Source organism: Podarcis gaigeae (genome assembly GCF_964106915.1).
Source record: "Podarcis gaigeae genome assembly, chromosome: 2".
NCBI lineage: Eukaryota > Metazoa > Chordata > Lepidosauria > Squamata > Lacertidae > Podarcis > Podarcis gaigeae.
Window position 1 is genome coordinate 18,535,240 of NC_139679.1, and position 12,957 is coordinate 18,548,196.

At 47.7% G+C, this 12,957-nt stretch overlaps 1 protein-coding gene across 4 annotated transcripts in view; it reads right to left on the reverse strand.

The window, feature by feature from the left end:
* Positions 1-5,218: 5,218 nt before the first annotated feature.
* CA10 (carbonic anhydrase 10) overlaps positions 5,219-12,957 on the reverse strand; it is a 336,993-nt gene continuing 329,254 nt past the window's right edge. For all 4 annotated transcript variants that reach the window (XM_083727791.1, XM_083727792.1, XM_083727793.1 and 1 more), the window contains 2 exons: positions 10,298-10,472; positions 5,219-6,011 (listed from right to left, as the gene is read on the reverse strand). In XM_083727791.1, the coding sequence (XP_083583917.1) occupies positions 5,989-6,011; positions 10,298-10,472 (198 nt within the window). In that variant the 3' untranslated portion in view covers positions 5,219-5,988. The remainder of the gene's footprint in view (positions 6,012-10,297; positions 10,473-12,957) is intronic.

Sequence of the window (12,957 nt, forward strand, 5' to 3'; positions counted from 1 at the left end):
TTTACAAGACCCTCCAAGTGCCCTGATTCTCCAGGGACAGTCCCCGATTTACAGAAGCCATCCCGGTTTCTAATTAGATTCCGGAGCATCCTTCTTTTCCTTAAGATGTCCCTATTTTCTTTGGAGAAATGTTGGAGGGTTTGGAGTTATGCGACCTCCGAGCCAAAGATACAATAAAATATGCAACCGTTAGAAGACACTGGAAGGGAGCCCTGTACTTTATGAACTTAATCTGTTCCGGAAGGCTGTTCTTAAACCAAAGCCATTCTTGAACCAAGGCACACTTTCCCTAATGAAGCCTCCCGCCGTCAGTGCCCTTCCACCATTCAGATTCTGTTCTTAGACCGAGGTAAAGTTCACAAACTGGGACACTATTTCTGGTTTTGCAGAGTTTGTAAACTGAATAGTTCTTAAACCGGACTGTTCTTAAACCGAAGTACCACTGTATAGGGCTCTATAATGTTTAATGTTTTTATATATGTTGGAAGCCACCCAGAGTGGCTGGGGCAACCCAGTCAGATTGGTGGTGTAATAATAATAATAATAATAAGACATTCCTAATCTCATCAGAAAAATGTTGCAGGGCATATTATGTACTTATAGGTAGGATCTCTCACAAAGGACCTCAAACACTCCTTTTTTTGTGGCCTACTGAAGCCAATCTACATGATTTCATAATCGGGCAGCCATTTGTGGGACAAAATAGAAGAGATGCATTTCGGAAATAATTTGAATATCGTACTTTGCACAAGAATAGCCACTACTTTGTAGCTCTCCTTTGCACATCACATGATGGGAGAATGAAAATAGAAGAAATCAGGCTGTCTCATTTGAACATTTCCTCCAGTGCAGACAGGAAAATGGCATTTGGATGAAATGTTGTCTACCAAATTTCATTTCTGTAGCTTTATCATAGAGCACAGGCACACAGCATAAATGTTTAATGATTGGGGCCCTCAGCCTGGGAAACCTTTGGCATCCAATATCTGAAAATGTCTCTGATTAGTCATTACTGTCACATTTCAAATTATGCCTGAAAGGAGGCAGAAAGCGGAAATCAACCTTGCTTGTTGCTGTATTATTGCCATCATTAAATACGAAATACTCAGGATATTTTTTCGAGTGGTACAGAGAGGAAGGAAAGAGTCTGAGGCTAACACCCTCCTTCAGTCTTGCAAATATTTTGTAAACATTTGTCTTTACTCATGCCTTGTCTTTTTTTGGATTATGCTTTCGGATGAACTATTTCCTAACACACCGTTCCTCTGCTAATGATGGAATATTTTGAGCTAATGATGACAAGGTAATATTAGAAAGCCTTGCTTGCCAACCAGTCTGGGAGCCAGCAGACTTTCAGTTATAATTCAGCTGCCTTGGTGTCTGGATTGTAGACAAATGAGCTGCCTTGTGCAGCTGCAAGATGAGAACTGAAGTCGTAGGGGAGTGAAATCCAAGATCTGGAGAAGCCAGAAGACAAGAGTAATGATGGGCTAACCTGCCTAGCTTCCATTAGTGCTGGGACCAGCAGTTATAAGAAAAAGTGAAGAATGTTCAGGAAAAACTTATTTATGTTCAGGAAGAAAAAAACCCAAATCCTGGAGTTCTAAATTCACTTGTCACTTCTGCTCCCAAATCCCTGCAATTCCCTCCATCGTGAGTTTTCCTTGCTAAGTGATGATGGGAGCTCTCTCTCTCTCTCTCTCTCTCTCTGCTTAGAGTTGAGCTCTGTGTGTCTTCTCTCTCATTCTCTTTCCTCTTTCTCATTCTGCTTCTGTTCCCACCCACCTGAAAAGGGGCAACAACAGTACTCGGGGTGCCAGAATCCATGGGAAATGTAATTTTCCCTAGCATCGGGGATCTATATGAACATGTCCCAGGGCGCCCTGTGTCTGGGATGCTTCTGTGGCAGTGTTCCAGGAGCGAGGAACTGGAGAAGTTGGGAGGAATAAGAAGAGGAGTGTGGAGAGATACCTCCCTCCCTCTCTGTTAGTACTACAGAAGCTACCGTAGCTGCAGATAGGAAAATGAAACGGTGAATTGGGGAGGGACAGAATTCTTCTCAGGCTCAGATTAAAATCTGTGCTCGAAAATAACTCCGATGTTGTAAAGTTCACCTTATATTGAAGGCAAACTTTACAGATCACCAACACTAACATCCCAAGTGAATGAATTCATCCGTATGTGACTTCTCCAGGCAAGATTACAGTGCACAGTCAAACATAGCATTGACCAGACATGATCTAAGGCAGCAACCGATTTATGTGCATCCGATTGATGCACAACAGTGCAAGTGTGCCTTGTGGCAACCAGGAAGTGGTTGGAAAGGGGGAAGAATGGAGGGGCATAACGGGGGCAGGCTCATAATGGGGTGTATGCATGCTCCGATGCAGTGTATGATGATCTGAAACGCAACTGCTGTGTAAATCAGGTGTTGTCTGTGTTAAGAATTAGGAGTCTTTCTACTCCTGCTTTTATTGCTGTTTCTGGAAATCAGTTCTCCAACAAGGGACTAGGAACCTTGCATTTGCAAACCAGGAATAGATGATGCCAAGTACTGATAGAGCTAACGATGGGAATATTAGACTTGTCAGAGTTTCATCTTCTTGCTGGGTAGAATGGGTCTTGCAAACATCTACCAATCTGTAAAGGTTTCTAAACTATGTTAAGTCATATGATTGGGGCTCAGAAGAAGACTCCACCTGTTGATGCTTTCCCCCCGATGACTCTCACAACATCTTGCCTTGCGCTGGGAAAGATGGGATTTTATGAGGATCATATGTGCGGTTTTCTTTGTGGTGCTCTTTCATTCGCATTGGTTTACTGAGAGGTTGAAAGGAAAGAACCCAAGGCTATGGAGTGCATCTGAAAAAGCACTCTTTGCTGCACAAACCAACAATGTTGCTTTAGTAACCTGCTTTTCCTGCATGGCTATTTGCCACGACACACCTTGGCCCCTTTTAAAGTTCTTTGCAGCAAATGGAAACCAGGGCAATCTATTATATCAGCTTGCAAGCAAAGGGGTAAGGTACCCAGCCACGTGATTAGAGATTTATCCCAGGGTCTCCATATGGTATTTAATATGGAATAAGAGCACACTGTGGAGAAAGGTTTCAGACCTTTACTTCTTATGGTTTCCTCCTTGCAAGGAATATCCAGTAATGTGACCCCACATTTGCATTCTGAAGAGGTGCAGTGCATTCCGCAACCCCATAAGTATTCTACCATCTCATTGTACTGCGTGGACTGACCAGGGCATGTGTGACTTGTAGGGTTTAGATCACTGATCCTATTGCTGGGTGTGGGTAGGGATCTACTCACTGAAACAATGTTGAGCCTTAACAAAAAATATCTTGGGAGAGTGATTTGATGCCTTCCATGTGCAACTTTGATAATGGCAGTAGTTCTTACCACAAGGAAGATCCTCTCCTCTCTCTTGATCTACTGTATTTTCCCCATGTACAAGAGATTGTTTTTCCACGCCAGTTTTTTAGTAAAAAATCAGGGGTCATCTTATACACATTGTGAGATTTCGTTGTCCCTGAGAGGGGGCAATGACAATAAAGATATTATTATTATTATTATTATTAGATGGTGGCTCCTGGCAGCTCCCATAGGAATGGCAACAGAAGTCCCTTTCGCTCATTATCCGTCCCCAGCTGCAATTGCCATCATGGAGAGAGGAAGGTGAATCTCCCACTTCCTGTACATCCCCTCCCTGCAGCCCTCCCTCACATGCTGGGGGCCCAGTGTCTACCAAGGGCAGTGGCGGACAGCGTGCTGGGGCTGTGCCATCCATTCACCTGATCTCACTCCAGCTGAGTCAGGCAAAAGGCTTTGGGTAGTGGTGAGGTTAAGGTAAAGGTAAAGGGACCCCTGACCATTAGGTCAAATCGTGACCGACTCTGGGGTTGCGGCGCTCATCTCGCTTTATTGGCCAAGGGAGCTGGCGTACAACTTCCGGGTCATGTGGCCAGCAGTGGCGTAGCGTGGGTTGTCAGCACCCGGGGCAAGGCAAGTAATTTGCGCCCCCTAACCCGTGGATTTTAGCCCTCGAGTGCAAGCGCGCCCCCCCCAGATGTCGCGGCCGGCCCTTCTGCACCCCCCACGCTACGCCACTGGGGCTGGGGGCGAGCGAAGGAGCCAAGGACCCCCCCCTTAAGGCTCAGCAGGAATTTATTAAATTTATTATTTGCGGAGCCCCCGCGAGCCGAGGCAGCCGAAGCCCCCTCCCCTCGGGCGCCTCCCCGCCCCCTCCTCTCCTTGGGCTGTAGGTGGAGCTCGCGCTCCGAGGCGCTCCAGATCCGGGCTTGGCGAGCGCCTCGCCTCCTCCCGGCCGGGTCCGGGGGCTTCCAGCCGTGCTCCGTCCTCGCCCGCCCCGCCCCCCCCGCGGCTGAGACTTGCGCTGAGAGCCGGAGCCAGCGGCGCCCCCTTCCGCTGGCAGCCCCTCGCCCGCCCGCCGGCTTCCTCTCGGAGGGTTTTGGGGAGCGCAGGGCGCGGCGAGGCCCCTCGGAGCTCTCCTCCCTCCCCGTCGGCAGAAGCAGCCGCCGCCTGTGGCTGGGCCGAGGGGATGGCGGCGGCGTCGGGGTGCGGAGGCTGCCATGCCCGGCCAGGCGTCGGTGGTGGCGCCGGCGCTGCTGCAGCGGCTGCTCCTCCTGCGAGCAGTGAGTGGAGCGCGGCGGCGGCGGGGAGCCCGGCGGAGGAAGGAACTTGTCCCTTCCCTCTGGACTCACGCCCCCCCAGATGTTGCTCCCGGTGCGGCCGGCACCCCTGGCACCCCCCACGCTACGCCACTGGTGGCCAGCATGCCTAAGCCGCTTCTGGCGAACCAGAGCAGCGCACGAAAATGCCGTTTACCTTCCCGCCGGAGCACTACCTATTTCTCTACTTGCACTTTGACATGCGTTTGAACTGCTAGGTTGGCAGGAGCAGGGACCGAGCAACAGGAGCTCACCCCATCATGGGGATTCGAATCGCCGACCTTCTGATAGGCAAGTCCTAGGCTCTGTGGTTTAACCCACAGCGCCACCCGCGTCCCTTCTGGTACCTAAATCTTATTCCTTGTGAATCCTATGGCAGAATTAAAGTCACACCGCTGTATTTTAATATATCCCCCAATGCTTTTAGCTTAGACAAACTAGCAATATGTTTATAATATGTATGTTTAGGGTTTCTTTAAAATATATATATAGGAGGACAGAGTAAACCAAAGCAAGTGTAGTAAATTAATTTGTTAAACACATTTATTGAATTGTTAACAGTAACCAAACACAACGTATGACCTTTGTAAAACAAGGAACAGAAAAAAATGGATTAATCCCAGTCTTGGCAGTTCCTACTACAGATATGTGATGAGGGGAAAATATTTCAATTTCCTTTATATTTCTTCAGTGATCTATTTACAATACTTATCCCGGTATCTGTCCATTATTAAATAAACAGAAGGATCATGACCCAGAAACAAGTTTCCCTTAACAATCTTCTAGTTCTGCTTTGCCAGTAACCAGTAATGAGAGTGATATTATGAGAGCTTCCCAAGGATTACTTGGCACACAGAACACAAACCCACTTGGATGCCGTAGTGAACCACCATGTATGGTATTTTTTTTCTTTTTAATGGGGGGGATGATGGGAGGGGGAAGAAGGGAGGAGGGGAACAGAGGAGAAATTTCATATGTACAAAGTCTGAAAAGTCTTTGCTTGGTGAGCTACAGTAGTTTCAGGAAAACAGTATCAAAATTGTAATCATGTTATCGGTAAGATCATTGTCTTTTTGCTTTTGTTAGGACCGATCATCTATGAACAAATTTCATCTAGCTGAATTCCCAACTTGGCATCCGTTTATTTTTTCTGTTTTCGTTGCAGCACGTGTGTGCGCGCACGCCATCTATGAAGTACAAAGACTGAATGAGGCTGGGGCATTCTGTATTACGTCAATTCACAGTAGTAGCATTCAACTGAGGTTAGGAGTTCTTCCTGCTTCTGATCGAATCACTTGAGGAGCCATTCGTTTACTGGAAAAGGAACACAACAAGAACAACATCATGTAGGTTTTCCACAGTGGTACCTAATTTTTGAGGGCAGGGGAAGCTCCCACATGACTAAAGAAGATCACAGAAGTGCCCAGGGCAGGGGTCTGCAACCCGCGGCTCCGGAGCCACATGTGGCTCTTTTACACCTTTGCCGCGGCTCCGGGGCGGATACTAGCGAGGGGAGGAGGCGCATTGTGCGCCCCTACACTCCCCACTGTGGTGGGCGCTGTACTGGCTGTGACGTCGCATGGAGCGGTGTATGCGTTAGTCACGCACCGTCCCGACGTCACCTTCCTGCCCGCCCGCTACATTGTAAGGGGCATGTACGCTGGTCACTTCATTGAAAGGGGGCATGTACTGTTTTGAAGGGGAGTGAAGAACACACACACAAAAAAAGGTAACTTGTTAATTTAACGTTTATTTCTATGAAGAGGAGTAATTCTGAGGGGTCAAACAAATAAATAATAAAAAAGTGACAAAAAAGTTATTTTTATAATGATGAGTTTTGCGGCTCCCTTTTTTTTTTCCCTTCGGAAATGGGCTCTTTTGGGCTCTTTTTGTCTTAAAGGTTGCAGACCCCTGGCCCAGGGTATACAGATTTTAGGTGAGTCATTGAGAAAAGAACAAAACTCACCTTTTTCCTGGGAGAAAGAGGTAGCCTGCTTGCCCATGGGAAGGCAGCTAAAACAGGCAACTTCTTTAAACTTTGCTGGAGGGGCTTGTGGCTCCTGCACCTCAGTAAAAGCAGTTTAACGAAACCGTCTCCCTACGCCGTACCTCTGTGGTATAAGGGCCAGAGAGCAATGGCGGCTTCACCCAGTGATCAGTCGCAAGTGAAACTGCCGCCAGCGCACCAGTGGTAGAGGGAGTCTGGAGTGGTGGCGGTGGTTTACTTCATGATATACCACTGGGTGAAGCCGCCATCACACTTTGACCTTCATACGGGTCCTGGCTGATGTATTGATACATCACCCTGGCCTATTGTTGAGGCTGCTCAGTTGAGGCACGGCTTTCGCATGCATCAACTGAGGAGCCTCAGCAAAGCCCCATTGTGCCTTCGGCTCTAGGGGAGCGGTCTCTCCCCCCCCCCCCCGCTTCTGAGGGCCCGGGTGAGAAGTGTTGGAATGCCATTCCGGTGACTGCTCCCAAGGAAGCATGTACTGGACAGCAGTCTCTTTGTAATGGGTGTCGGAGGGGCCATGGCCTTGTGCATAGAATTTTGAGGGGCACAAAGCATCCCACAGTGAGAGGAGCACCGGGCTGGGGGGGTCCCTGCTTCGCACCCAGCAGGGGCCATCAGCTGCTCAGGCTCCCCCTTGCTGAGGCTCCCCCTTCGCAGATGCCAGCCTTGCAAGGCTGCTTTGGGGATGGGGTGGGATGGTGGCAGCCATGCACTCTTAGATCCCAGCCACGTGTGAGGCTGGGATCAAGTGGTGCATGGCTACTGGGTCCTCACACTGCCCTTCCCGAGCGGCCTTGCAAGGCTCGGATCCAGGGAAGGCGGCATGAGCTGCATGCAACAACTGTGGTACAGTGGTACCTTGGATTAAGAGCTTAATTCATTCTGGAGGTCCATTTTTAACCTGAAACTGTTCTTAATCTGAAACACCACTTTAGCTAATGGGGCCTCCTGCTGCCGCTGCACCGCCGGAGCACGATTTCTGTTCTCATCCTGAAGCAAAGTTCTTAACCCGAGGTAATATTCCTGGGTTAGCGGAGTCTGTAACCTGAAGCGTATGTAACCTGAAGCGCCTGTAACCCGAGGTACCACTGTATTTGGTGATGGTATCGCTCCAGCAGTTGCAGTGAGCCCTGTTTGTCCTCTGCCGGGCAGCATGGAGAAACACTCTGCTGATGGTGAGGACCTTTGTCCATTGCAAAGATCAGGTGCTCCTACTGCCTCCCCCTCCCCACCATTTGTAGGGCTGCCATATTTCGAAGGGCAAAAAAGAAGACAGCAGAGGGGTAGCTCCGGGGCTGGCTCAGCTGGGGAATCAGGACCCTTCCCACTCCCCAGCTGCGCTGCACAAAGGAGCCCCTGCTGCTCGCCTGCTACCAAACAAAAAAACCTGGAAATTTTCCCAAGTTTAACCCCCCCAAGATTTTAACACCCCCCAACAGAGGATGTATGGTAACCATTTGTGACTTTATTCGTCACTTTGGTGGTGCCAAAGAGTTAAAGCTCCCCCTCCCCACACCTTTGCCCTTCCAGCCCCACTGATGGCAACTGGTGAAAGAAAAAACGAGTCACCAAACTATGTGTTGAAAATCACATCCAGTTTGGCCCGCTGTGTGCTCACGTGAGATTGGTGCACAGGATCCAACTCATGACAAGTAAAAAACTGAAGGTAAAACTTTGTCCTTAGAGTACCACATTGAAGGGAGACAGGGTTTCAGAAAAAGGGATAATGTGTTGTTCACAGTCTGGAAATATGAAGCTGTCTTCCACTGCCCTACTCCATCTAGCTATATTCTTTGACAGTGACCTTCCAGGATCTCATAACCCTTTCTATGTCCTACTTGAAGATGCCAGGGAGTGAATCTCAGGTTCTAATTGTCCTCTCCTGTGAAGCCACTGCTGCTCTGGAAAAAACAACCACCACATGATGCTGGTGACTGTGCTCCCATATACCCCATGTTTGCACGATGTGTATATGGGTATAGCTGCTACTGTTTAGATCAGACATGGGGAACCATATGTTGTTGGACTACAGGTCCCATTATCCTTGACCATCCACTGTAGACCAATGACATCTAGAAGGCCACAGTACCCCCTGGCCTGGTCTAAATGGATGGGCAGGATCCACATTCACTATTGGTGTGTCAAAACATATACTGCGGTTCAGAAACATCATTTCTGAAGTATCACTATAGTGTGGTATTTCCTAGTTGCTGACTGGACTGACACACAGAAGCTCTTCCACAGAAACAGCTATTATTTCTCCTACCCATATCAAATCATTTGAAATTAGGGACATAAAGAGAGGGTTGCCTGTGGAAGTGGCTAATTCTGGCCATCTGGAGGCAATGGCATACTTTTCTCTGCTACCTCGCTGTTTCTCCAACCTTTAGGCCTCTGATATTTGCTGTTTACAGCAGAGGCTTGGCATTTCACTCCAATTTGGAGAGAGAATTTCCCACAGTGCGTATTGCGGAGATTCCTCCAGAATAAGTAATTTCTCCTGTGCAGACATTCAGTCGTTCAAGCCCCTTTCGTTTCCAGCTGAAACTCCTTCAGCCCACCACAAGCATCAGACTCCAGCCAGTACTGTCTAGAGTCATTTTACTTTCCTAACATATGCTCGATTTTGCTTAATGTTCAGGAGCTTGCTTGAAACATTGAGGGTGTTTTGGAGAGTGATTGTTGATCAGTGGCAGAGCCACGAACAGCCCATGTGAAGGGGTGTTGGGGACTGGCTGGCTGAAGAAGAGTAGTGGGAGCCTGCCTCTCCAAGAAGGCTCTGAAGATGACACCTTAGGGCCCGGAGCCTGATTGTGGGACAGTGAGGAACAGAAGGGTTGAACTGGGAGCTGATAGAGGCAGGAGACTTGAGTGATCAAGGGGGAGAGGGGTCAGAAAAAGGTGAGATCCCGAGTGAGATGCTAGAGAAAGGGGCATGCGTAGAGCTTAGTTTCAGCAACACTTTCATTAAGATGAACCAAGGACATTGCTGTACTGTTGTTTTTCTGCTAATAAAAAGCTGATTGCATTCCGTGCCTTCTTTGTGTGTGCTTGCCCTGTGGATGACCTGGCTCCTTGACAGCTCCTTGACAAGGGGCCATGCAACTGACCTCCCACCCGCAGAGCTGATGCTGCTTACTGGGAGGAAGAGGGGTGAGGTGGGAAGGGAGGCTGTCTGTGTGCAGATGCAGAGCTAGGAGCACCAGATTGACTCTGCTGGTGCACACGCACAGTGCTGACCTCCCCACCTTTCTCCCTTCCGGTCAACAGTGGCTACTCTGCTGATGGGAGAGCAGTGCACAGCTATTGCCTTTCTTGCCAGCCGCTACTAGTCTGGCCAGTGTCTTTGTATGTGAAAAGCCTCAGATTCAACCCCAGCATCTCCAAATAAAAGTGGAAAATACCTTTTTTTTCCGTCTGAGAGCTGCTGCTGGTTAAGAGTATTAAAAATCCCTGTGTTACATTGACAAATCAACTCACCTGGTTAAGGCAAGGTCCTGCACTCCTAAGCCTGGTTGCTGTCAAGGGATGCTACAGAATTATGACAACAAGCATTTAAGAAATGAAAATAATGTTGGGAGCATACCTCTATACTGTAGTTTCTGTGCTCTATTGTTTGGGCAATCTTTTCCCTGTAAACTAAAGTTGATGTTCGTTCGGATACATCGATTGTTGAGAGGCTGGACTGGTCTGAAGTTGTCGCTCATACTCAGAAAAATCTGTGAAGGCTGATTCTGGCTTAGCAGTCGTAACGAATGCATCTGCACAAACATAAATGGACACACTTAACACAACAAAATTTACATCCGTTAATATTCAGGAGGAAAAAATACGAGCAAACTATATAACCCAGGGCAGACAATTAGTGATAAGTAACCAGAAAATTTACTGTCTGTGCTCTGTTCCCCGTCTTCTGTTTTTTTTTTTATTTCTGTTGATTATCTGGTAGTGTAATGCGATTGCAATGAAAGCCTGTATACAATTGTACCTTGGACCTCAAACGCCTTGGCTCCTGAACATATGGCTCCCGAATGATCGAAACCTGGAAGAGAGTGTTCCAGTTTCTGAATGATTTCCGAAGCCAAACATCTGGCGCAGCTTCCGATTGGCTGCAAGATGCTCCACATTGGTTTTCAAAGGGTTCCAGGAGTTGAATGGACTCCCGGAATGCATTCTGTTCGAGAACCAAGGTACAACTGTATAGGCAAATTCAGTTTATTTTGCCTTTAACGGAAAGCTTCCAATTATGGCTAGGAAACAGTGCTGTAATGCCTCTTAAGGGACCCTCTGTGTAAGCTCCTTTCCCCCTGAGGAGTGTGTTAAATTACTGCGTCTCCCCATATTTCTTTTCTGTCTTTCACTGCGAAAAATTGTTATTGCAAAGAAACAATGGCAAGAAAGCATCAGTTTAATCCCTCACCCCTAGCAGGTGGGGGTGGGGCAGCTGACCTAAGGGGAAAAACATCATTAATCATTATGCAGGAAGAAATAAAATGGTCTGAGCCTACAGTGAGGAAATTGCAATTCAGGAGAGGGGAACCCCTGGCCAAAGGTTGGATCCAGCCTGCAGTCAGATGTAATCTGCCCCCCCCTTTCACTCATCAGTGGTTCAGTGGAGAACTGCTCAGCTGGAACAGCTCAGTATCTCTTGTTAACCATTGCAACTGAGAGGAAATGTCACTTGGCAATCTGTTTCTCCAGGTACGCATTTGTAACTTCTTTTACAAGGAGATCTGCTGTAGGAAAGCAAGGACTCCAGCTGCATGGAGAACTTGCAGTTCAAAGTCATCCATGCATTTTGCAGTTGCATGCATGCAGTTTTTCAGGGTGTGATGGCGTCTGGAAGGTTAAGGCTCTGAATCGCTGTAAGGCTATCAAGAAGCGGACTGAAATTATTCACATTCTTCTGAAATCCTATTGTCCTTTGCGCAGTCAAGGCAGATAAAAGGAGAGCTTTTCCACAGTGTGTTAAAATAAAAAGTCTATGGAGAAAACGGAAGGTATGAAACTTAAAAGGAGTTACTATGAATTCAGTATATGCCCCTGGTTTGCGATGGAAAGGTCACTTGCTGGGAAATGGGGCTCATCGTTCTGCCACATGTGGCCATTGGAGGATGTCAGTGCCTCCTCCTGTGGCTGCACTGGTTGCTGGAAACCTGCCCGTTTGAATGAGCCTATCACCTGCAAGCTAAGGGGAGGGGCCATGGTGGTGGACTGACTGGGGTCTTCAGCCGTTAGTCTTCACTCAAGTCCACCCATTTCCTACCTAAAGGAGTGTCTCCACCCCCATCGCTCAGCCTGGACACTGAGGTCCAGCGCCAAGGGTCTTCTGGCGGTTCCCTCACTGTGAGAAGTGAGGTTACAGGGAACCAGGCAGAGGGCCTTCTTGGTAGTGGCGCTTGCCCTGTGGAACACCCTCCCATCAGATGTCAAGGAAATAAACAACTATCTGACTTTTATAAGACATCTGAAGGCAGCCCTGCTTAGGGAAGTTTTTAATGTTTGATGTTTTATTGTGTTTTTAATACCCAGCCAGATGGGCAGGGTATAAATAATATATTATTTATTATTATTTTATTCTTATTATTAAAAAATGGGCCATGACTGAGCCAGCCAGCTCATTCAGAGTTGGAGTCCACACTCTCCCACTTAGGTCCTGTCTGTAGGTGAGTGTCTAGATTATATGTGGCTATGAAAATACTTGGTCACTGTATTTGGGGCCAGAGAGGAATTGTTCTGCAGACAAATTGACCCTGTCTGGAGTCAGTTTTGTCTTACTCATGGCAACTGTCACAACTTGATAAAAGAGCATTTATTCTGTCTTTCACATGCACACACACAAAGGAGGCTCCAAAAGCACATCTAAGTGACACATGTGAAGCTGATTCAAGTCCTGCTTGCCTGATGAGACCTTTAGGCAGGAGCCACCGCTAAAAGGTTGCAGTAGGAAGTGACAGCCACATCTTACTAGATTATAGTTTATAAGACATGGGACTGTCTTGTAAGATTGGTGCCATGACTATCAGACTGGCGACTGTGCAGTTCTATTTCCCAGTAAAAAAAAAGTATGCATTTAAGCAAAACTGCAGAAGCCAGTTCAGATTACTCATGCTCATCTTGGAAAATAGATATGAAGCCTGAGTATTTCTGGGAGTCCCCAAACCAGATAAGACATTTCCCCCCCAAGCTCAGGTCATTTATACAGTGCAAAGAGATCCTGGAGACAGCTGCCCCGGACATCGTGGT